The sequence below is a fragment of the Betta splendens genome, chromosome 1 (genome assembly GCF_900634795.4).
Source record: "Betta splendens chromosome 1, fBetSpl5.4, whole genome shotgun sequence".
Classification (NCBI taxonomy): domain Eukaryota; kingdom Metazoa; phylum Chordata; class Actinopteri; order Anabantiformes; family Osphronemidae; genus Betta; species Betta splendens.
In genome coordinates, this window is record NC_040881.3 from 10,130,372 (window position 1) to 10,156,142 (window position 25,771).

General features: G+C 50.4%; 1 protein-coding gene across 1 annotated transcript in view; it reads left to right on the top strand.

The window, feature by feature from the left end:
• The first annotated feature begins 425 nt into the window (after window positions 1-425).
• Window positions 426-25,771, top strand: part of pcdh7a (protocadherin 7a) — a 43,912-nt gene continuing 18,566 nt past the window's right edge. Inside the window, exons 1-3 of the mRNA XM_029163166.3 lie at window positions 426-2,895; window positions 4,227-5,394; window positions 10,027-10,809. Of these exons, the coding sequence (XP_029018999.1) occupies window positions 1,472-2,895; window positions 4,227-5,394; window positions 10,027-10,809 (3,375 nt within the window). The 5' untranslated portion in view covers window positions 426-1,471. The remainder of the gene's footprint in view (window positions 2,896-4,226; window positions 5,395-10,026; window positions 10,810-25,771) is intronic.

The window sequence follows — 25,771 nt, forward strand, 5'->3', positions numbered from 1 at the left end:
CTGCACTGGCAGAAATCGCGATGGAGCACGGGATGACTTGTACTAAAGCCAGATCACTCTCCTTTCTTTCCGTCTGCCTTTGTCCTTTTCTATGAATATGTGAATAAAGATATTTCCCCACCAGGAGCTGTCAGCAGTCGGGACACCGAGCCATTTAATCTATCCGTAAGACAGGAGGGGGGGGGGGGTGAGGTCTGTCCCCAGTAACCGTTATGCACGCGACCCAACACCGCCGCTGCTGCCTCTCCCGTTACAGCTCAGCGATCGAGTTACGCGGCCGGGGAGAATGTTGCGGTAGTGAAGGGAGAGAGAGAGAGTCAGAGGGAGGGAGAGCGAGCGAGCGAGCGAGCGAGCGAGCGAGAGAGAGAGACTGCAGCATCGCTGGAGACCGGCAGCAGCAGTCCCAAGCAGTGCAGGTGAGCAGGAAAAAGAGCCAGAGGAGGGGGAGGCGCATGTGGAGTAGAGAGAGAGAGAGAGAGAGAGAGAATGCGGGACTCTTGGAAAAAGACGCATCTACACTCGGTCCATCACGGAGGCGTCCACACCGAGCACAGCGTGCGCAGGATTACGCTAAAGTGATGCTGATGTCGGGATCTCTGCTCTAGCGCTTCAACAGAGACTCTCCTCTTCCTCGTCGTATTTATTTGAGAACCTTTTAGGAGAAAGTGGTTCCCAACGCACTCCGGCTTCCTCGTAACTTGCGTGAAGGAATCCGACGGCTTGGCACGTTGCTCCACTGCGGGGGGGGGAAAAGAGGAGAACGCGGCTGGATCGGAAGGTAAGAAAAGATCCAGCGGCAGCATCCCAAAGACTTAAAAAACTGATTCCCATTCCTGTTTGGGATGTGAGTGAATTTCCCTCCGCGGCTGGAGAGCAGAGCGGCGTGTGTCTTTTTTCTCCTTTTGTGTAGTATCCTAGTGCTGCATTGCAGTTTCCAACTGTGAAAACGCCGAGAAAAGCCGCTGTCCCAAATGTGACTGGAATAAAAAGAACTTATTAATGGCATTATGAGCTGATAAGCGTCCTCGTGACGGGATAGCGCTCCCGTTTGCGCAAAGAAAGGACCGGTGAAGAGTAAAGTGGATTAATCAGCGGCTGATAAATTAGGTTTTTTTTTTTTTACTTCTTCGAAGCGGGATGGATTGTTTAAAAGCTTTGTGGCGCGGGCAGCGCAGTAATGCAGCGGGATTATTGCAGAAGTTGAAAAAACACTAGCGAGTTATAGGAAGAGAATCGAGGAGAGGAAGCCCGCGCGCCGCCGAAGTGAACTACGGCGAGAGTGCGCGCGAGCTTTTTTCCCCGGACCTCCGTCCGCAGAGAGCGATAGGGAGACGAACGGATAAATCAAAAACGCCCACGGTGCGAGGCGAGGCGAGGCGCACCGGAGCGCAGGACAGCAATAAAGAAGAATCGAGGCGCGACCCGGAGGCGAACCGAGCGGCGGGGAGGCGGACGGGTGGACGGAGGAGCCATGCAGCGGCTTGGCGCAGTGCACTCCTCCGCGGCGAGGGCTCGCAGCCTCGTGGTCTTAGTGCTGCAGCTGCTGACTCAGCTGCCAGGTGCCGACTCAGCTCTCCGGTACCGGATGGCGGAGGAGGGTCCGCCTGACGTCAAGATCGGCAACGTGGCCGCCGACCTGGGCCTCACGGCGGGCACGGGCAGCGGGGACGTGACGTTCGCCCTGGAGAGCGGCTCGGAGTACTTCAAGATCGACAACGTGACAGGCGAGCTGACGACGGGCCCGCGGCGCATCGACAGGGAGAAGCTCCCGCAGTGCCAGATGATATTTGACGAGAACGAGTGTTTCTTGGACTTTGAGGTGTCAGTAATCGGGCCCCTGCAGAGCTGGGTGGACCTGTTTGAAGGCCGCGTGGTCATAACAGACATCAATGATAACACGCCCGCCTTCCCCTCACCTGTACTCCAGCTCTCAGTGGAGGAAAACCGCCCAATAGGAACTCTTTACCTGCTGCCCACTGCAACGGATAGGGATTTCGGTCGGAACGGCATCGACCGCTACGAGCTGATCCAGGACGGCGGAGCTGGGTCGAGTTCGGCCAGACGCGCAGCAGGGGGGAACCCCATCGCTAGTAGGGCCGACGGACTCGGGGACCGAAGGAGCAGAAGCGGAGATAGCGGAGGACCCCGGAGCACTGTGTTTGAACTGCAAGTCGCTGACATTCCGGACGGCGAGAAGCAACCGCAGCTCATTGTGAAGGGCACGTTGGATCGCGAGCAGAAAGACTCGTACGAGCTCATCCTCCGGGTTAGAGACGGAGGGAACCCCCCACGCTCCTCCCAGGCCCTGCTCCGTGTGTCCATAACCGACGTGAATGACAACAGCCCACAGTTTGAGAGGTCCACGTACGAGGCAGAAATGGCAGAAAATGCTCCTCCGGGGACACCCGTCCTCCAGGTCCGGGCCTCGGACCGTGACATTGGAGTCAACGGGCAGGTGGAGTACGTGCTCGGCGTCGCCACCGAGTCGGTGAGGCGGCTCCTGAGGCTGGACGAGGCCACCGGATGGCTCAGCGTCCTCCACAGGATCGACAGGGAAGACGTGGCTCAACTCAGGTTCACCGTGATGGCCAGGGACAGGGGCCAACCCCCTCGCACGGACAGAACCACCGTCATCCTGTCCGTCCGGGACGAGAACGATAACGTTCCGGTGGTCGAGATCAGAAAGATCGGACGGATCCCCGTGCGAGACGGTGCGGCGTTGGTACCGGAGAACGTCCTGGTGGACACGCCGGTGGCTCTGGTACAAGTGTCCGACCGCGATCAAGGGGAGAACGGGGCGGTGACCTGCACGGTGGTCGGAGATGTCCCGTTCACCCTGAAGCCAGCCGGCGAGACGGTCCTCCCACCCCTACCTGCAGATGAAGCCTTTGATAGGTAAGGCCAAGCCAAGGTAACGTTTACAGTCAATTATATCAAACCCTGAGCCAGAATGAACTGCTTAGCAAGAAGTAAACCCTCAGGGTCTCCAAATCAAGGTCTCTATCACTGATAACAATTTACTCGGGCACACACTTTATTGTAATGAACTAGAATCCAATTATCCAATGCTGTAATTTGGGTAGGGTAGGATGATTACATTTCTTGAGGGACAGGAAAAATGCTCATGCAAAGGTAAACATAAGGTAATGATGCATCCCAAATAATAGCTCAGACTGATGTCGAGCTTTACCTGAGGGAATGGGCGGGTAACCAAGATATACATTAAAAGCAAATATTAACTGAAAACGTACCATTAAGCATCTCATACAAACTTAATTAAAGAGTATAAAGTTGGTTATTAGACATGCAAAGAGTCACAATTATCACCATTCTGCACATAAGTACAGTAGTTATAAATGGGCCTTGGCTCAGGTCTGTAGATATTTTTGTTTTTGTATTGTACAGTGGTTCTTATGCGATTTCTAACCTTGACCAGCGCACAAGCAGCACACAGTTGCTATACGTCTCACCCACGCCACGGCCCCAGGAGGTTTCTCTATTCATTGAGGATTCAGAGGAGAGTGGCTCGAGTGTTGTTGCATGCAAATTCCATTTAGGCTCAGTTCAAGTGCTGCTGCTCATTCACTACAGAGCAGTTAGAGTTTCAAACAGTCTGTAAACTTTGAGTAAGAAATATTAATTAAAGGCTTTAAGAATTTTGCTATTATTGCACTACTACTGGATGCAAATGCAAAATGCTTCTACAGTAAGCTGTATTTGCTGAATAGATGTATTGCACTGATGGTCATTTATTACTGTGTTTATTCATGAAGCATAAGAGTCGTTTATTACATTACAAATTACAATTTTTGGGCGATAGAAATCATAACATGACCATCACATCGTTATTCTCTGTGTGCAGATTACAGTCCTGCACAAGGGAAATCTGTGTGTTTGTTTTAATGGCTAAAAATATGATTACTTGATGACAATCCAGGAGTGGGCGGGTATTCTAACAGGCACTTTGTTGTTCCTGATCCCAGCTTTTCACATGAGGGTTTGCTGGTTCGCTTCCACTGTTGGTTGGACAACACAGGACATGAGCCTTTATAAAGTGAAGCAGGAATGTTACACTATGTTCTGACACACCCAGTAAAAGACGACCCAATTCATTCTGCCCAACACCCTGGTTACTGATAAAGCTGCCTGGAGGGGGAAACTTTGATTTTGCTAGAAATACTGTCAAGTATCAACTAACTTCTTGCAACTTATTTTGTTTTTCGTAGGAACAAGAAAAAATACTTCTTGCACACTTCAGCCCTGCTGGACTATGAGGCCACCAAAGAGTACAGTGTTACCATTGTGGCAGTAGATTCTGGAAGCCCCAGCCTGTCCAGTAACAGTTCACTGATGGTGCGAGTGGTAGATATTAATGACCATGCCCCGACCTTTGCCCAGAGCGTTGTAGAGGTCCACTTTGCTGAGAACAACTCACCTGGTGAAAGGGTCGTCACCGTCGTGGCCACAGATGCAGATAGCGGAAAGAATGCAGAGATCGCCTACTCTCTGGACACCGCTGCTAATGGGCCGTTTTACATAGATGCAGATAACGGAGATATCCGCGCCACTGGTGTTCTGGACCGTGAGCTGCGGGAGAGGTACGAACTCCGGGTTATTGCCAAGGACAAGGGCACGCCGGCTCTGCAAGGCTCTGCCACTGTGGTTGTTCAGGTGACCGACCGCAACGACAACGCTCCGAAGTTCGTCCAGGAAATCTTCACATTCTACGTGAAGGAGAACCTGCTCGCCAACAGTCCGGTCGGCATGGTCACCGTGACCGACGCCGACGAAGGCGAAAACGCCGAACTGAGTCTATTTGTAGATATGGATGTAGCCGATGAGAAGAAGGCGGAGGGAGAGGACGGCGCGAAGGAGCGAGGCGACGAGGTGTTTTCGATTGAGAACAACACTGGAACTATCTTCTCCTCTGCATCGTTTGACCGCGAACGCCTTTCCACCTACACCTTCCGCGTGCGGGCCGTGGACGGAGGGGAGCCTCGCAAAACGGCCACGGCCACCGTCTCGCTCTTCGTGACAGACGAGAACGACAACGCCCCCTCCATCACCTCCCCGGCCAACGAGTCCTACACCCTCCTTCCACCCGCCAGCAGCGCCCGCACCATCGTCCGGACCGTCACGGCCACAGACTCGGACACGGGCCCAAACGCGGACCTGCGCTATGCTCTAGTGGGGGGAAATCCCTTCAGACTCTTCGAGATCGGCCACACCAATGGAGTGATCACTCTGGCAGAACCCCTGGAGCGGCGCCACAGAGGGCTGCATCGCCTAGTGGTCCGGGTCAATGACAGCGGGGTGCCCTCGCTCTGCGCCACTGCCCTGGTTCACGTCTTCATCAATGACAGCCTGACCAACGCCACCCTTGTGGATGCACAGGTAATCTGTTGTTTTATGCCGTCGCAACCAACCTGAATGAAAAGAAAAAACAAAAAAGGGGTTCAAGAAGCGGTGAAACCCAATGTCCTGTTCTGGTGTGTGCAGATGTATTGTTCTACGGAGCTGATAGTGATAACCAGTAATGACACTGATGATACTGTCCTTTGATCTATTCAAGCAATGGCTGCAGCGATAGCACATTACAATAGAGCAGAGTGGTAATGACAGCTGATTGTAGCTATTTCAGCTAAACGGGTAAGATTATTTTCACGATAGAATGAGATAAATGCACAATTTCTGCACTCTGCATGGTGTTGAAATTTCCTTCCTATTGGTGAGAAAATAATTGTTTCTATATTTGTCCCAGATAAAGAACCCCAGTTCTCCTTTGAAGGCTATTGGCACTGCCTGCTGCTTTGTAGTACTGGAGTGTTTTCTTTGTCCAGTATGCATTCTTACAATGGCTACGTGGTTAAAATAACTGTTATTACCGTAGTGGTCCTTCTTTTATGGTACATTTAACTCAGAGCTGAGAGCATTAGGTCCCTGTGTGTGCATCTGTGTGTGAGCGAGAGCTGTGCCTGTCCCAGTTTTAGCCATGTAATACATAGCAGGTTAAAGGACTTTAGTTAGGATACAAGTCGTATTGTGACAGTGTCTCGTCACTGAGGGCCTGACTGTTGACTGTTGGGTTATTGACTTTGCATTGTGTTGTGCAGCTCCTTCTTAGCTGAATGGAAATAGTCCGACAGGATCAAGTTATTAAGAACAACTACAAAGGATAAAAGGAATATGAAAATGTTTGTACTAACGCATCTGCTGGTGTCTCGTAAATCGACAAGGCCTTCTGGAAATGGGCACTTCACAGCAAGAATAACGCTCACTTAAAAGATCCATGTAACAGAGGTGCAGAGGTAATTGACTAGACTCAAAGACATTACTTAGATACCAGAAATAACTACAGAGCACAAGTTCAAATTTAGCTTATATTATACGGGTGAAAATCGTTCTTCTCTGCCACTGTATTAATCATTGCACTTTAAAAAGTTCAATTAAGCTATACAGTAAAAAATGCTGGCAGGTAATAATTGCTAAAACTCTGTTTCTGGTTTGGGCGAATAATTTGTATTGACTAATAATTAAGTTGGCTCAAGTGGGCTCATGCTTACAGTGTTTGTGCAGATATTAAAACGGGTGCTTTTAAACCCCTCTTGTAAGTTAGTTTAGAACATATTCTCATATTTTCCCAGAGGAAAAATCTTCAGCTGTCAGGTTCGTGAATGTAACACAACACAAAGGGTGTTACTGTAAAATAGCTTTAGGAGGTTTGAATGGGAAAGAAAAAAGTCTCAGAAATGTTTTAAAGCACAGATGATTTTGGCAGCACAAAGAAACAGAGCGTTCCTGGTCCTTAAGTGTCAAACCACTCAGTATTAGGTGTCTTATTGCACCTCGTCTAACCTCAAAGATTCTGATAACTCAGAATGCTCTTACATTGCAGCAAATGCTCCTTTACCGTATACTCTGATGTCATGGTTATGCTTTATGATAATAAGGATAATATATATTAGAGTAAAATAGAAGCACCTTGACTGATGTACATTGTTTTCAAGTTTATTTTGAAAGTGTTTCATTTTCATTTATACTTCAGTAAAATTATTCAATGTTACTGTTGCATAGCAACAAAAATAACATTGTGTTTTCTTCGCCCTGTGAGTTCTGGGTGTCCTTGTTGTGAATGACACGTAAAGTGAAATCTAAGTGAAACCCCAGCGTTAGAGTGTTTTCTCATCTCATATAATAGCAATTTGTTCCGTGACATCTTTTGGACAGTAAATGCAAACAGCTGCGTAAAGTTAGACGGTGCCGGTTTGGGGCACTACCCAGTTAAGACACCACCTCATGAATGTCGCTTACGTAAGACTAGAATGAGAACTAGAAATTGAACAATCAGGGGGGCAAGGATTAGTACAGAACACTCGTTGAGCAGTGGAACAATGATGTTGACAGCTGGAATTAACTGCCGTGTGCACAAATGTCTGGGGCTACTGGCTTGAACAATAGCGTGTAATATGTCCAAGTTGGTATAAAGGCTGTCTTTGATTACAATATGCACAGTTTAGTTTGATTGTATGGAGGAACTTGGCAGAGTAATTGAGTAGAAATCATTGAAGAGAGAATAGCTCCATCTCATAATGAAGTCAAACTGAGTGGTGGATGGATGCCAGATGTAATTAGAGAAGGAAAACAGCGACTACTGCTGCAGCTCCGCGGCAGAAAATGATTCGCGTCTTTTCGATCCAACGGTACAGGGTGAACCACATGTTGGGTAATTAACTACAGTATTATGCTGCAAAGTTTGAACTAGAAGAAGAAGAAGAAGAAGGCATTCAGGTTTGATACCGCACACCTGGTTGTCATTTAGGATGCTTTGTACATCAAACAGGCTCTCTATCTGGAAGCTGAATATAGATTTACGTCATAATATTTACGCACGTTCTTCAGTGAAAGGAGAGGCGTTCCACGCTCACTATAATTAATTGCTGTTACCGAACTACAGCTCCACGATTAGGCTTTGCTTCGTGTGATCAGGGGAACACGCCGGCATCTGCGGCCACATGCAGACAACAGAACCCGCTGGAGAGCAGAGCACATCGACGGAGGTGGTGAGTCCGGCCAGAGCAAAGCTCACGCAGCAGAATGCCGGGTTCCGCTGGGACGGTCGGAGGCAGCTCGCTCTGCTCATCCCACCGCGCGCACCTCGACACCCACTGCAGTGCATACGTGCTCCCGGGCGGACGCACGCGTGCGCTCTGCATTCAGGCAGCGTCTCGCGCGAGCCGGCTCGCGGCCGTGCACTTCGCACACTCCAAACTTGGCCGTTGCGCTATCGCATAGCACACGCAGGGGTGGTACTGCATGGCAATACGCGCTCCGCTTTCCCCCCCCCGCTCACAACACGGCAGACGGAGCAGGGACGTGCGGCGGCCCGGAGAGATGCCCAGCAGAATGAAAATGGCAGGAAATACTGCGGGCAGAGGAGGAACAATGGGGCCAGAGGGAGCGCAGAGCAGAGCCTGGTGGTGAGGCCCTCTGCTGTGGAAGCAGCGCTCGCTCAGAACAATGGAATAACAGAGATGCAGTAGATGGTGAGACACCAATGAAGCAGAACACAGTCCCCTTCTTAGCTCGGGGGTAACAAGGAGTGAGAGTGAATAATGTGTCTCTATATGAGCACGCCTAATATGCCGGGGCTAATGTAATAATTATGTTAGACAGTGCAGGACTCTCTGCAGTATTGCCAGTACTGCAGGTTCTACTGTGGGTATTTTATTTAGTTATCACAAGCCACGGGGCCCAAATTGAGCTTCTCCCTCCCGTCCGCACTCCCCGTCTCTCCCCGCGTTCATTTCGGTGAGTCTTATTACCCGACATTCTTAAGGCGGCAGGGATTACAAGAGCGCATAAATTCCAGCCTCGACAGGTCAAAGGAATTGTCGTGTGAGCGCCGAGATGAGGTGTCAGGGCTGCAGAATGAGTTGTCTCAGTAACGGACAGCTTAGCGTCCGTGTGGGCCGCCCGGCGTGGGAGCAGGCCTACGTCGGCGTGTGTGTGCGTGTCTGTGCATCTTGTGTTGTCTCTGCATAATGATTCTCCTTACGCAGTCCTATTGATTAGTCATGTTCGGATTCAGGACAGTGCAGCATATTACCACCCCATAGTACTTATTGTGGAGCAAAAGCGCTGTTACCAGTAATGGCTGTGTTTGTGTTTCAGCGTAGCCCAGTTTCTTGTAATGATCCCTTTCTTAATGTACAAACTGTGTGTGTGTGTGTCTGTGTGTGTGTGTGTGTGTGTGTGCTCACAACCCTCTATGCCCAAATAAAAATATCTTGTAAGTGTAATAGATAGTTCATAATGGATCAGCATTATTTTTGCCTTGGAAGGTCAAACCTTAACTTGTAGGAACAGATTTTTTTTTTAATCGCGACATGACCAAAATGTTTCTATTAGCCTTCTTATTGTATATTCATCCAGTTGTCACTGCAAAAAATTGTGATAGCAAATCCTTAGCAAATTCACTCCTACGCTGCCGTTTACAGTAGAGACATTGTTCATTGTTGGTGAGACAGACGACGTGGTAATGTTCTGGGAGTCATAGCATGTCGCTTTATTGAGCCTAATTCGCACATTTATCAAGTGTTTCTCCTAATTTTCCTCTTTTTAACTGTCCCTGACCACGGTGTCAAAAGTTTTCTATAATCCCTTTGTTCCTTTAATAAGCTTTAAACAGCGTAATCCTATAGGCATTTCCCCTAAAACTGCAGATGACACGAGATCACAAGTGGAGAATTACAGGCACGACGTGAAATGGTGCAACTGGGAAGCAAGAGCAATTATATGTTTAGCGACACACTCCGTATCTGGGAATAATGGGGAACCTCCCCCGTTAAAGGGATGAGTTTAATTAGGCTGAAGATGCTGTTTGATGTGTCTCTGTGGCTGAGACCCACTGTGTCTTTCTTTTTTTTTACTGTTGCTGCTCTGGACTTCTTTATCATTAACGGACGTCTTTTGTTCCTCCTCGTCCTTCATCCTCCCCTTCCTCCTCCTCTATCGCTCTCCCCGCAGGTGGCCCGAAGTCTGATGGCGCCGCTGTCGCTGGACATTGCCGGGGACCCGGACAGCGAGCGCGCATTGGGGAAGCAGCGCCTCAGCGTCGCCATTGGCGTCTTGGCCGGAGCCGCGGCCGTCATCCTGGTGATCCTGCTCGTGGTCACGGCCCGGCAGTGTGGCGCCCAGGGCAAGAACGGCTACGAGGCCGGTAAGAAGGAGCCGGAGGAGGACTTCTTCAGCCCCCAAGGGGCTCAGCCGCAGGCCGGCCGCGGCGGAGGCTCGGACCGCGGACGCAAGCCCCGGCGGGACAAGCGCAACGGAATAGGCGGCGGCTCGGCCGCAGGCGGGGGGAAGTCCGACCGGTCCCTGTACAGCGGCATAGTCACGGTCAACGGACTGCGTCGCCACGGCAACGACGACGACGAGGAGGACCTGAGCAGCGCCAGCGAGCGCCTCGCGGCCCGCTACTCCGCCATGGACAACGACCCCGGCAGCCCGCGGATGGGCGGCGGCAGGCGCCACCAGTCCAGCCCAGACCTGGCCCGGCACTACAAGTCCAGCTCGCCCCTCCCTGCGGTGAACCTGCAGCCCCACTCCCCCCCGGCCGAGGGCAAGAAGCACCAGGCGGTGCAGGAGCTGCCCCCCTCCAACACCTTCGTGGGCAGCGGCGGCTGCGTGGGGAGCACCGGCTCCAGCAGCAGCAGCAGCGGCGGCAGCGGCAATGCGGACGCAATGTCCCTGGGATCGGACCAGTGCTCAGAGTACGGCTGCCAGACTGGGAACAAGTACAGCAAACAGGTAGGAGCCCCGGGAGGGGGGCCGGCGTGATGTAACACGGCCTCTTTTTATATCCAGATCAGAAGAAATCTCCCGTCAGCACTTTCTGTCACTCCCGCTCCAGATTTGTGTCCTCTCCCCCTCGGTTTCATCTAATCGCGCTCGCGCAGATGCTGACATCCAGTATCAAGGACCCCGTCGCTAATGTCTGAACACCAGTCTGTGTCCACAGAAGAGCTGTCAGCGCGTTGGCTCACTGGTTCACACGCGTTTGTGTTCGTGTCAGCATCATGAGCCTGTGACCACGGCGACGGTCGCCCGCTGCGCACGTCCCCGGCGTCAAAACATCAGACTCCTCTTTAACTAGACCTAACGCGAGGGACAGCGAGTCAAACCCCTACTGCCGGCGAATAGAACGCGTGACTCGCATCTATACCCATGTGTACAAACCCCTGAGGAGTTCAGTCGGAGTAAGGAATGACTTCCAACTGCATAATTGCCCATTTTGTTTTGGTCTTTCTTTTGTCACGCTGGTGTCTGTCTTGTGTTTAGCATATATGTTGATTCTGTAAACAACATCAGTTGCACAGATAATGGATGCGTTGGCTTTGGTGTTTGCTCAGGAAGCTGCAGTTAAAAGCTGAAGTCCTGCTGACAAATAAATACTGCTTAGAGACGGTCACTCACCTCTCTGCCCACACACACACGCACAGAAATATGCACACGGGCACCATCTATCATTGTAGACACACTGACACACTGGGGTCTCTCTAGTGCATGGGTAGTGCTCCCGAGAGGGTTGTTTGAGTGACGGCTAACCCTTCTTAAAGGGGCGGCGTCTCAATTCCTTGACGGACAGCTCTGCGTTTATCCTCTCTACAGTGGGAAAGTGCTGATGTGGTCATTAAAAAGGAAGCAGAGAAGCTTCTTAGGCTAATCAATTCATACATGGGCGCTGTGATCCAGCTCAACACACACACGCAAATGAACACGAACATGCATCCGCACACACACTCCAGAGGTTAATCCATTACGGAGTCAATCCTCTTAATCTGCCGTTCCCAGGGAAAGAAAATGCTTACTGGGAGAGTTTGATGTTCATGCTTACGTGCACTCAAAATATCCTAGCACACATACGGAGACAGGCAGACAGCGTAATGAATTATTGATTGTATGGGGTAATTAACTCCTATGCTGCAGTGGAGAGCGCCCCTCCCCACCCTAACCCGCCCCCAAATATCCAACAGGCAGTGGTTCCATCCCCAGCTGTGTGTGTGTGTGTGTGTGTGTGTGTGTGTGTGTGTGTGTGTGTGTGTGTGTGTGTGTGTGTGTGTGTGTGTGTGTGTGTGTGTGTGTGTGTGTGGGTTCATGTACGTGTCAGGATTTGTTAACTCGATCACTTTGGCAACATGAGCAGGTTTGTGTTGGTGGGTGCCTGTCACTGGTGCTTGAGGGACTGCTTATTTCATGAAGGCATATGCATTTTATATGTGAGTGCAAGTGAGAGATAGACTCAGGGAGTAATAGGTGGCAAGTATGTGCCAAATGTGGGAACTGGGACACTGACAGAATTTGGAATAGCATTAGATCAGGAGTGGGAGAGAATCATAGGAGGTTAGGAGGGGAGGAAGATGGAGTAAACGAGATGGGGGAAGAACTTCAAGAAGGAGAAATTCAAAGCTACTTTACTGGGTCAGTGAAATCGCTAAAAACTGTTCCTGTGAAGTCAGCACATCATCCGACCAACCAGGGTGCTCCAAATGAGAAGAAACAAATGAAAAAGGCAAATAAGAGAAACTGGGCATCACTGATGAAAGGCTAGATTACGTCAAAAAGAGCACCACGGATGATAAAACGGCTCCGTCAACAGCCTCGGATCTCCTTTAAATTTAAATTGCTCACAAGGAGGGGAGAAGGCAAAGGGAAGAGTCAGGATATCCATATCAGCGGGCATGAATAAATACAGAAACCATCGGGAGGAGAGAGGATGAGGGGCCGGATGAGCTGAGGGAGAGAGGTTAGCTGAGGGGGACGAGAGCGCTAAAGATAAGTCCAGCAGAGAGGGGCCGCAATAAGAAAGGCAGTGTGAGCTAATGAAAAGAGCCGAGATGATGATGGGAGGCGTGGGAGAGAGAGAGAGCGTGTGTTTGTGCGCTAGCTGGTGGCTGATAGCGGCTGAAACGTGAAGTCGATACTAAGATCAGCCGCCGTCTGATAAGAAAATGACTAGAAGACGTTGGACGGGCGCGTTTCAGCCCCGGAAGGAAGGAGGCCGGAGTGAGCGCCTGAAGCCGGGCGGGCGGGCGAGCGGGCGAGCGAGGCAAGGCAGCCAGAGAGAGAGAGTGGACTGCTGAGATGTGGGTCATCAGGACACCCGGTGGCATCGGGACGCGTTAATGATCGCTGCAGTCAATATGGGCAAAGTGGCCTCGTTCTCCACACACACACACACACGCACACACACACACACACACACACACACACACAACGCACTTAACCACAGAGTGCTTTTTTCCCCGTCTGCCGTCCTCAATCAGCCACAACAGAGATCACAGCGGTGGGTTGAGCTCAGCGCTGCAGCCGGGCCCTTGCGTCGCTCCGTCGGACCGCTTCTTTCATCGCCGGATGAAACCCAATTCCATGGGCTCCTCGCGCCTTCCCTTCCCTCCTCCTTTTGGCGCTCACCTTGCGTTCCCGGCCCCGGCCATAAATCTAAAACGCGCCGCCGCCGCTGCCGCCGCGTCTTCCGCTGCGCCGCGCTGACCTCTGAGAATGAATCGACTCAGCGGTTTCGCTAGTGTGACTTCTTCTTTTACTGCAGCGAGCACTTTCTGTCTCTGGGCCCGGCGGGTGCGTGGGGGCGGGTGAGAGCGCGGTGCCACAAAGGCTGAATCGAACCGGGGCGCGCAACCACTGCACACACCCACGCACAGACTAAGTGTAATCAATGCCCTGTTAACAAGGCCAAGGCTGCGGTAGAAACAAGTGGGTTGCTATCGCAGTTTCTGGGCATCGCACCATGCTGCCCTGCTCCGACGCTGAAGGTCAGCGCTGAACTTTCACAATGCAGGGCTGCCACAGCGCTCCACACGGCGGGGACAGGCTGCGGAGAGGGGTGCGCGGCGAGCCGGACTCATCCGGCCGGGCTTGTCCGTCTAATTGGACTGTATGGACGGGCGAAGGCCCAGATTAGGTCTAGTGGATTATGAAATTGAAAAGCAGCTTTTCATTTCGGCCAAATCCCCCCAGGATTAAATATGATGAGCGTCTGTTGCTGTATGTGGCTCACACGCGCCACATGAATGCGTGCGGACACCCGCCACCTGTGATAGCATGCAGTGTGCACTGGGTCACAGAGGTGAAGGTACTGTCAACCAGAAACTACCAGAAACACACACGCACACACACACTGCCCTCCCTCTTTTATCGGTTACACACACACTGTAACCGACCCGTGACCTCTGTCATGATGATACCGCAACACGCTGATGTATTTATTAAAGCCGTCAGGAGTTCAGGCCATATGTTGACTGGATGGCGAGATGAAGAGGTTGGGGTAAGCGAGAGGTGAGAAGGACGCGGTAACCAAAGCGGGGATCGCCCCACGGCCCCCGCTGAAAGCTGATCTACTGACCCGGAGACCAGCGCGATGGGGGGGGGGTACGGGGAGGAGGCGGGCATCCGAGAGGCAACATGACCCGGACGGAGCGAGGGAGGGGGAATTAGAGAGGTGTAGGTGGTGAAACGGAGAAGGGAGGGTTCAAAGGTCGCGGTAAACGGAGACTCGGGTGCGTTTGCCGTGGACGTTTGTGGCTGTGGAGACGCTGAACTCGCGCGGACCCGGTAAACACTGATTTTCTGCCTGACCGGGACCATGTGGATACAGTACGGCTCACACTCGGAGTTTGGTTCCATTTGTCCCAAACAAAGAGCATGAAACAATACAGAACAGCACCTGATAGTTCAGTTTGTGCCCATGAAGAACATGACAGCATGATAGCTACTGTACTTTTACTGTTTAGTCAAGTTATTATTCACATTTACGCTTCCATTAATTCTTTTTTTAAGTTTATATACTAATTTATTCATTTAACATAAAGACCTTGCTGCAGCTGTTGAAGTGAATTATATTATCACAAAAAGAAGCAATTTAATGTGTACAGTATTAAAGCAAACTGGTTGTTCCCATCATGAATAGGTTCTTTAAGCTGCCACAAAGAGGGTTCTCAGTAGAACCTAACCTCACTGGTGCATTCTGGGAAGCTTCTTTTGTTTCATCTTATTAACTCTAACTCTACCAACTTAATCATTGTAAGTTAAAACCATTCAAGTCAGTCTCTTTTGGACAAGATCAACATTTGTCATTAGGATCATGACATGTTTTATAGTAACGCATTTACTTTTCCTCTCATGAACACACTGTTGTAGTGGAAGTGTGGGCTTAAATCCTCCATAGCAGATCTTCGTCTTATGCTTAACTCGACTCCTTGAGGCAGAGTAATAGATTTAACAGGAGGCTTTTGCTGAAGCAACGAGGGTTAGAGTTGGTTTTAGGAGTCAGTGCAACGAAACTTGTTGGAAAAATCCTCCCGAATCAAATCAGAGACACGTGTGTGTGTGTGTGTGTGTGTGTGTGTGTGTGTGTGTGTGTGTGTGTGTGTGTGTGTGTGTGTGTGTGTGTGTGTGTGTGTGTGTGTGTGCGTGCTTCCGTCCGTGTGAGCCCAGGACAGCGGAACAATGACAGAGAGACAAAGGAAGGCGCAAATCAGAGGGAGTGATATCGCAAGCGGCAGAGTGAGAGAAATTGTCTGTTTCCTCACACGTCAAGGTCACGGGGAGCTGGAATGTGATTGGAAGTCCCCTGTCTATCCCCACTGTTTACCCCACCGCACCATGCAGGCTGCTCCGTGCTAATGTCTTGGTCTTAGGAACTTCTCCCCACAGCCTTTGTTTGAAGCGCTCCGTGAGATGGCAGGAATTTGGGAATGTCATTCCCACACAGGCAAGCTGAGGCACACACACACACACACACACACCCACACACACACACACACACACACACACGCGCCACATGCTGTCAGACGTGTGATCCTAACACACACAGACATGCCCGCTGTGTACATAATAGCACATAATTACGCACCCTCCCAGATCCTTGCGCATATACACTCTTCACCGCGAGAAAATGAACTCTTACAAGAATATGATGACACACGGAGAGCAAAGTTTTCCGTCTCTTACATCAGTTTCATCTTCCACTCCCTCTGGATCGAATCACATGTTCAAGCCCGGGCACAATCTGTCTCCTACAATCACACACTGCCACTGAGGCTTACGAGCACACACACACTCCCTCTTAAATCCCTCACACACACACACACACACACACACACACACACACACACACACACACACACACACACACACACACACACAGACCTTCGCTAAGGCCTTCGCTGACATGCTTCCTTTTATTTGCTCCGTATTGTACAACCACAGCAGCTCATCTGCCTTCCAGTATTACTTTAATGGTCTTCTGTGCGTTGTGCAATTTTGCCCAATATTGCTAAACAAAAGTGCTCTTTCTCGAACTAGACGGGGATTCTAGACAGCTTAGTCGTCCTGTGACAGGTTTTATCCACTTACACAAAAGAATCTTCAGTGCATTAAGTGGTATTGAGTCGGGTTGAATTAAATTGAGCTGAATGGATTTGGAATTGAACCGAGCTGGACTGAGCCCTGCGCGGCTCCTCGGAATAATTCAAATTGTATGGAAACGAGTGGGGTTGAGTCAAGTCAACCTGAAGCCACCAGGAGTGGAAGGAGCCACAGTGATTTAAATATATTTACCTCCACACTGCGTGATACACGTGCCAGCAGAGTGGGCTGTGATTGAGGCACGAAGTTGGCCGACGCCTCGTTATTAGCGTCTTTTTGTTAATGATGTGCTGCAAATACAGGTTTAGACGGCGGCAAACTTTTGTGCCTCCAGGCTTCCGTTTGATTGGCCTAACGTGTATTTTCCTGTCTGTACACTTGTGGGGAATTCGTATTTGTACATACGGCTCCGCTGGTGTGTCCACCGTCAGACGCCTGGAGCAAACATGTTGTCAGGCCGCTCCTGAAAACAAGCTGCCCACATCTGGATGCAGCAGCCGCTCCCCGATCCCATTTCAAGAGATCCCGTGGGTCTGCTAAATGAATCATAAACAGGACAGGAGCTCCTCGCATTGGAGTTGGACACAGTAGTCGGTGCTAGAACGTCTGACTGCTTGTGTTTCCTTTTAGTTTTAATGATAGCGTGGCTTTAACCTCATTACAGGTTCATTAGATATTTATTTCCCACATGCTGCCGCGTTCTTAAGGAAACCGTCAGGGTTTTCTACCTGGTTCTGGTGACATCATTAGCCAAACATCTGTCGGGGAACAACAGCTGTGTCTGTATCGTGTTTAGACTCCAGCAGCCCGTTGCTTCTGTGCCTCGCTGGTGAACGTTCTCCTACCCATCCAGACTCGTCGCTCAGATAGACGCCCGTGCAGTATGTTACAGCGGCACCGCTCCGGAGACGAGCTGAAAGTCACTACAGATGCGAGTTGTGGCGCAAACTACGCGAGCGAACCTTTAAAACTAGGGTGTCGGGAACAAAAGCGCGTTTTCGGAGCGCAGCATTGTGAATGATTGAACGTCCCATAGACTCGCTGCTTGTGAACTCGCTGCTATGTAACTCGTCCAATAAATAATTGTCTTTTTCCAAACCTCCGTCCCCGATGCCTGTCTGCCTCCCCCACCACACGCACCCTCCCACATCCTCCTCCGTCTGTCTTCTCTCTGATTGATCTCTCTGTTCTCCCTAAGTGGTTTCATCTCTTTTCATCGCTCTCCATCTGGATCCATCTTTTCAAAACTGTTTTTAATGGCTCCAAACTTTTTTTTTTTTAATAACCCTTAATAGTTCCTTTAAATTTTACAAATGGTTCTTAACAACCCTCTCCATTTTCTCTTCTCCTCCTCATCTGGTTAGAGATTGTACTTAAACTCGGCTTTAATTTTTGCTTTTCATTTTTCTGATTGAATAAAATTAAGCACGCTACCAAGGAACAAGCCTAAGGTGTAAATAAGTGCACTGTGCAATATGGTTTATGCATTTTTGCTACTGGCAAATCAGAGCGCATATCTCGCTGGATATCAGCTTATTAGATCTCGCATGAGTGTGAAAGACTGGCCCTCGAAGCTCCGCAGTTCGCAGCCAGTGTTTTCGCCCCGGGCTAAGTGTAGCCATCTGTTTTAGGATTGTTTGGTGGAAGATAGATAAATGAAAAGATCAAGATGGAGATAGCGGGAAAACAAAGAGCGAGAGGAGGAGAAAGAACATGCAGAGGACAGATATTCCTGATCAGTGCCCGTGATTTGAGAAGAGGGGGAATATGGGTGGGGGGTGGGGGGTGGAAATGGGTGAGGAGAAAGCGGGTGACCCGGAGAAAAGGTGAGATGTGAAGCTACGAATGAGAATGCCTTCTTACTGTAGGTGTAGCCCAAGGGTGTGAAGCTGATGGAGAGAGCAAAGAGAAGGAGGAGATGGAATCAGAGAGATAGAACCGAGGCATATGGGTCTTCAGTTAGAAGAAGACAGAGAGGGGAGGGGAGGGGGGAGGCGAGGGAGCCCAGCTCAGACTCTTCAGGCTATTTTGGTATAAGTGTGTGTGTGTGTGTGTGTGTGTGTGTGTGTGTGTGTGTGTGTGTGTGTGTGTGTGTGTGTGTGTGTGTGTGTGTGTGTGTCTACCTGCCCTATTGAGAAAGTTACATAAATGTGAGTGGGCAGGCCTCAGCCTGCAGCGATGCTCCACATTATACCACTGACCTGAGCCTCTCTCAATGTATGTGCTCACATATGTGTGTCTGTTTGATCCTCGCTCAGCCCCACTCGCCTCTTCATGTTGGAAATAGACCAGATAAGAGACTGCCACACAACGTAGCCGGTCGAGCCGTTGGAGAGAAACCCCCCCCCCCGGTGCCTTCAAACACAGGCATTAAAATAGTTTGACCTGTTTGACACACACATGTACTGTACTCACACAGACTACATAATCAGGCGCTCCCCTGCTCCCGGGGGGAATTGCAAATTAAAAGCATCCATACTATGTAAGCTAGCATCACCTTATTTTCTTACCTGTCTCCACACAGAGGCTCCCAAACCGAAACAAACCCAACTCTGAGGAATTAAGCCACACTTAAAATCAATGGCCGGACCCTTTCATACAGCTCAGTGATTGCACTGCATTACGGTAACGCCAGTTCCTAATGGGTCAACACTGCACAGGTACACATCAGACGTGCATTATTTAAAAGGCTCCGTTCTCCTGTTTCAAACACAGAGACATTATGAAGATGCGGCTTTCGCTACTTGAGAGAGGAGCACAACAACACGCTCTCACTGAGCAGCTCTCAGATCCAGTAGTGTGTACAGTACACAGCACGCACACACACACATACACACACACACACACACACACACACAACAAAAACTGCAGTCAAAGTCATGCAAATCTGTCTGCCAATTAGGCCCCAGACAGGTTTCTGTGGGGATGAAATGGCAACCTCTTAATTGGCCGGATAAAAGAATGCTCACATCTGAGCCGACAACCTGAGATGATTTGGAAAATATACATACACACTCCCCCATTCGTGCCCTCACACACACACGCACACACACACACACGCACACACAGGCCTGCATAGTGTAAGTGGGGATCACAGACAATTTATGCATGGCTGGGGGAGTCACAAACAGTATCAGCGGTAAGATGAGACGCGAGGACAGAGTGTGTTGACACGGATACGGCGTATTGTCGGGCGCAGGCGCTCGCACGCTCTCATTGACGGGTCAGTCTCTTTTAAAAGCGTGAATAAAGCGTCGGTCGCGGTTTCGTGTTAACATGAAAGCTTTCACAGCTGTTAAAAGGAGCAGGCTTTGATTAGAATTTGATGTGCGAGAGTGTTTCTTAATGCCGGCCTTTGCTGACGACGGCCCTTTTAAATCCAACGGAGCCGTCGCAGGGAGCCTTCCATCAAAAAATATGTTGAATCGACGGTTTTCACCTCAACACGCTCTCTGCGGCTTCTTTTTTTCTGAATTGGTGAATTTGAGTCAGGCGCGTTCGCCGCGCGTGGCCACATTTTAAGCAGCTCTCGCCCTCAAAGCGGCAGCATTAGCGCTGGAGAAGTTTCGGGGGGGGGGGATCAAACGTTGAATTTCAAATTATCGAGTAAACTCCTAATTGAATATCAAAGGAGCTGGTTATTTTCAGGAGCAGGTCGAGTTGCTGCTGCAGGGAACTTGGTCTCTGTGACTTGTACAAAGCGGCAGAGCCACTTTCATGCGGCTTGATCATTAGAAATGGTTTGATGTGTCCCCTCCTCCCGAACAAGGCTTCATGTAGAATGATCATAATAAAATAAAAGTACAAGTTTGAGATCGGGATAATTAGGAAACCAATTTATGCCCAGCTCCGCCTCATTTGTGTCAACATAATTGGATTAGAAGTGTTTTGATATTACTCATCATCAAGTCATACGAATCTACTGTACTGCTATTGATGCTGGTGTATCAAACCCACCCCACCATCAATAACACACATTCAATGCGGAGACAAAACAAAACTGAATTTCTTCCATAAAATGAGAAATGAATAAATGTTTAATCTACTGTCAGTGTCCATGTGTGATCTAAACATATAGGAATCCCTAAGCACTAAGTCTCAGTATAAAGTCCCATTAATAAAAGTTGGACTGTGAACATTATTTATAGAGTAGTGGATGTATAGAGTTTCATCATAAGGCGCTCAGCTAAAATCTGCATACATTTGAATACTGCAGCGTGAGTATACATTTACATACGTTAAGTAATTATATACAATAATTGTCTATTTATATGCAACAAACATTATGTTTCAGCTGCAGCTCGACTATTTTACTGCAGTAGCCGCCGACTAATTAGCATTTTTGAACATTTCTGATGCCAGGAGTCGCATAATCACCCGGCCGACTCCTCAGCGAAAGGCTCGACTGCCTGAAAGTCGGCTGAACGTGACTTCAGCGAAGTCTCGTTAAACGCTCCGCGTTTTCAAAGCGGAGCCCGCGCGCGCACGTCTGCCTGGAGCGTGGCGCGAGGTTATCGATAGCAGCGGGATGGATTCCTCCCCGCTCTCTCATTAACTCGCCGCGCTCCCCTTCCTTCCGTTCGGTGGCCCGACTCTGCACTCGGTCCCCGGCGTATCGAGCGCGCGCTCACGTGCCGCTCGTCTGTTTGCATACCAAAAGCGCACTTCAGCGCTTGAAGAAAATGAAAGCCGCGTTAATTATACAGCCCGCGTGTGCGCGCGCACACACACGCGGGGGGGGGGGGGAAACGAGGAAGAGCGAGGGAGCAGTTGTTTTAATGTTTCTTCCTCTGCGTCAAAAGAGATAGAGTGTGAGAATGATGGAGTCCCTCTGCGTCAGGGAGAGAGGGAGTGAGAAATAGCGCAGAGGGAGAGAAAGAGCGCACTGTCTTCCGCTTTAAGTGTGTGTGCGTGCGCGTGCGTGCGTGTCGTCTACCCAGTATAACGCCCCCTCTGTGTCCCCGAGCCACTCTCTGTCACTCACACACACTGAGACTATTGTCAAGACATTGGGCGAGGCGCCCCAAGACATTTCTGTGGCACTGTGTCTGTCACGGGGGCGATAGGGCTGAGCTGGGGTTCAGCCCCTCGTGCACACACACACACACACACACACACACACACACACACACACACACCACACACACACATGCACACACACACACACGCACACACACCACACCACACACACATGCACACACACACACACACACACACACACACACACAGCCACCAACACACCTACACACACACACACACCACACACACCACACACCACACACACACCCACACACCCACACACATCACACCACAACCACACATGCACACACACCACCACACACACCCACCCACACACACACAACCACACACACACACACACACACACCACACACCACATACACACACACCCACACACACACGCCACACCCACACACACCCCACCCACACTCACCCACCCCCCCCCACACACACACATGCACGCACCCACACGCACACACACACACATGCACACACACCACAACACACACATGCACGCACACACACCACACACACACACACATGCACACACACACGCACACATGCACACACACACATATAGCCCAGACATGCTACGGTGTCAGTGGAGGTGGGCTTCTGGAGGCCATGTTTTACAGCGCGGTGGGGGCCCTCGCGCCACGTACGCGTTTGTTTGTGTGCGACGGCGCATTAGCCAAAGCTATCTTTAACCTTGCCAAATGAGTGACACTGATTCTAAACTGACGGGATGGATCTCAGTCCGCCGCGGCGCTCCGCCGTGTCAGCCGCTGTCAGCTCAGCCCGTCCGCCCATTTCACAAAAGACAGGAGCACCTCTGAGGAGGCAGGGCGCACGAGAGAGAGGGGGGGGGAGGGGGGAGACGGGGGGGGGGGGGGGGATGAAAGACACGCGACAAAAAAGTCTTTGAAAAGTGTGAGGTGTTTGATGGATGGAGAGGAGGAGGAGAAGACGCACAGGATGCTGGGAGGAGACGCTGCGGAGGAGGAGGAGGAGGAGGAGGAGGAGCCATAGATACCTTGCTCTTGCTCCGGACGTCTCTGAGGTCCTTTATTGACTCTGTCTATTGTTCACAGCAGCGCTCCTAATCACTCTCAACAGGGTGGTTGTGTTTGTGCGTGGCTTTGCACCCGTCTTGTGTGTGTGTGTGTGTGTGTGTGTGTGTGTGTGTGTGTGTGTGTGTGTGTGTGTGTGTGTGTGTGTGTGTGTGTGTGTGCGACTGCTTATCTGTAGTTCGGTCCTCGCGTCTCCTGCTTCGTCCACCGGCCCCCACAGTGAAGCTATTGTCCATTCTCCTCTGGTCACTCTTAATGGACAATGGCAGTGGGTGGGAGAGGCCTGTTCCTCACACGCATGCTATCAGTGTAACGATGCACACACATGTGCGCACAGAATGGGCAGTAAATGCCAGCTCAATGGGAGACATGCATATGCATGGACTCTTACTCACGCGCACAGAGGCCCGGGTTGTGCGCCACCATCCTGTTTGCGTCCTCCTCCACAATGGCCGCTGTCATGGAGATTATAAGAGACGACTGTTTTAGCGAGCGGCAGTGGAAAGCGATGAGCATCGGCGTCAGGGGCACAAAGGCGGCTAATCTGAATCACGGGCGTTTGTCCGGCGAGCCTCGCGCTACGCGTCGCTCCGCGAGCCTTTGTTTCGGGGTTGTTGTTTTTTTCGTCGCTCGCCCCCTATGGACGGCCGCGGCTGCACAAAGGGATAAACGTTTCAAAGGCCCATCACGGTGAATAGAGGCGGTGATTTTCAGTGTGTGTCTGCAGGGTGGAGAGCCCAGATGGAGCAGGGAGAGGGGAGAAAGCTCGCTGCCAGAGTGGACAGCTTGGTGGTAACAAAGCTGCGGTGGTGGATGGCGATGCAGTGGACTCAGGCAGGATTCCTGCTCTCTCTCTCTCTCTCTCTAGCTACACAATCTACACATTACCAACAAACTAAATCCACATGCTCCCAGTAACTAGCTGGGACTGTAACAATGATCACCAGTCACTAGGTATCTTCCAATAAGACAGAGTGATTTATGACCAGTGAGCTGCGGCACACACACACACACACACGCACACACACACGCCGCTCGGTGCCAAATCACTTTATCGGGGCAGGCAACGTGGCACGCAGTCCCAGTAGTGGCCACCGGGGGGCCGGCGGCAGCCTGCTGCAGTGTGAGGAGAGAGAGAGGGACCGCATAGTGCCGATCAGATGACCTCGATGCTGCAGTTAATGTTCTCTGGCGCTCAGACACAAGGCTAAGGCTCCCCCTCGTAACGCGGGGCTGCTGTACTACAAGCTGTTGTGGTGGCAGTGTGTGTAGTAGAAGGAGTCTGCAGGAGGAGAAGAATGAGGGGAGCGGCGGCGGAGGAGTAAACGAGATGAGGCAGCGTGACACACGGGACGTTTATGTTACAAAACCTCTTTCTTTGTTTCCTTGTTTCATTCAGTCATTCATGCACTCTTTCATTTTTTCTTTCTTTTTTGTTTCTTTCTTTCTTTCTTTCTTTCTTTCTTTCTTTCTTTCTTTCCTTCTTTCTTTCTTTCTTCTTTCTTTCTTTTCTTTGTGTGTGTGTGTGTGTTGGTGTGGCACGAGGGCTGAACCCCAGCTCAGCCCTATCGCCCCCGTGACAGACACAGTGCCACAGAAATGTCTTGGGGCGCCTCGCCCAATGTCTTGACAATAGTCTCAGTGTGTGTGTAGTGACAGAGAGTGGCTCGGGGACACAGAGGGGGCGTTATACTGGGTAGACGACACGCACGCACGCGCACGCACACACACTTAAGCGGAAGACAGTGGGCTCTTTCTCTCCCTCTGCGCTATTTCTCACTCCCTCTCTCCCTGACGCAGAGGCCTCCATCATTCTCACACTCTATCTCTTTTGACGCAGAGGAAGAAACATTAAAACAACTGCTCCCTCGCTCTTCCTCGTTTCCCCCCCCCCCCGCGTGGTGTGTGCGCGCGCACACGCGGGCTGTATAATTAACGCGGCTTTCATTTTCTTCAAGCGCTGAAGTGCGCTTTTGGTATGCAAACAGACGAGCGGCACGTGAGCGCGCGCTCGATACGCGCGGGACCGAGTGCAGAGTCGGGCCACCGAACGGAAGGAAGGGGAGCGCGGCGAGTTAATGAGAGAGCGGGGAGGAATCCATCCCGCTGCTATCGATAACCTCGCGCCACGTCCCAGGCAACGTGCGCGCGCGGGCTCCGCTTTGAAAACGCGGAGCGTTTTACGAGACTTCGCTGAAGTCACGTTCAGCCGACTTTCAGGCAGTCGAGCCTTTCGCTCGACTGAGTCGGCCGGGTGATTATGCGACTCCTGGCATCGAAATGTTCAAAATGCTAATTAGTCGGCGGCTACTCAGTAAAATAGTCGAGCTGCAGCTGAAACACTAATGTTTGTTGTCATATAATAACAATTATTGATATATTACTTAACGTATGTAAATGTATACTCACGCTGCAGTATTCAAATGTATGCAGATTTTAGCTGAGCGCCTTATGATGAAACTCTATACCATCCACTACTCTATAAATAATGTTCACAGTCCAACTTTTATTAATGGGACTTATACTGAGACTTAGTGCTTAGGGATTCCTATATGTTTAGATCACACATGGACACTGACAGTGAATTAAACATTTTCATTTCTCATTTTATGGAAGAAATTCAGTTTTGTTTGTCTCCGCATGAATGTGTGTTATTGATGGTGGGGTGGGTTTATACACAAGCATCAATAGCAGTACAGTAGATTCGTATGACTTGACTATGAGTAATATCAAAACTCTAATTCCAATTATGTTGACACAATGAGGCGGAGCTGGGCATAAATTGGTTTCCTAATTATCCCGATCTCAAACTTGTACTTTTATTTTATTATGATCATTCTACATGAACTTGTTCGGGAGGAGGGGACACATCACCATTTCTAATGATCAAGCCGCATGAAAGTGGCTCTGCCGCTTTGTACAAGTCCACAGAGACCAAGTTCCCTGCAGCAGCAACTCGACCTGCTCCTGAAAATAACCAGCTCCTTTGATATTCAATTAGGAGTTTACTCGATAATTTGAAATTCAACGTTTGATCCCCCCCGAAACTTCTCCAGCGCTAATGCTGCCGCTTTGAGGCGAGAGCCCTTAAAATGTGGCCACGCGCGGCGAACGCGCCTGACTCAAATTCACCAATTCAGAAAAAAGAAGCCGCAGAGAGCGTGTTGAGGTGAAAAACCGTCGATTCAACATATTTTTTGATGGAAGGCTCCCTGCGACGGCTCCGTTGGTGATTT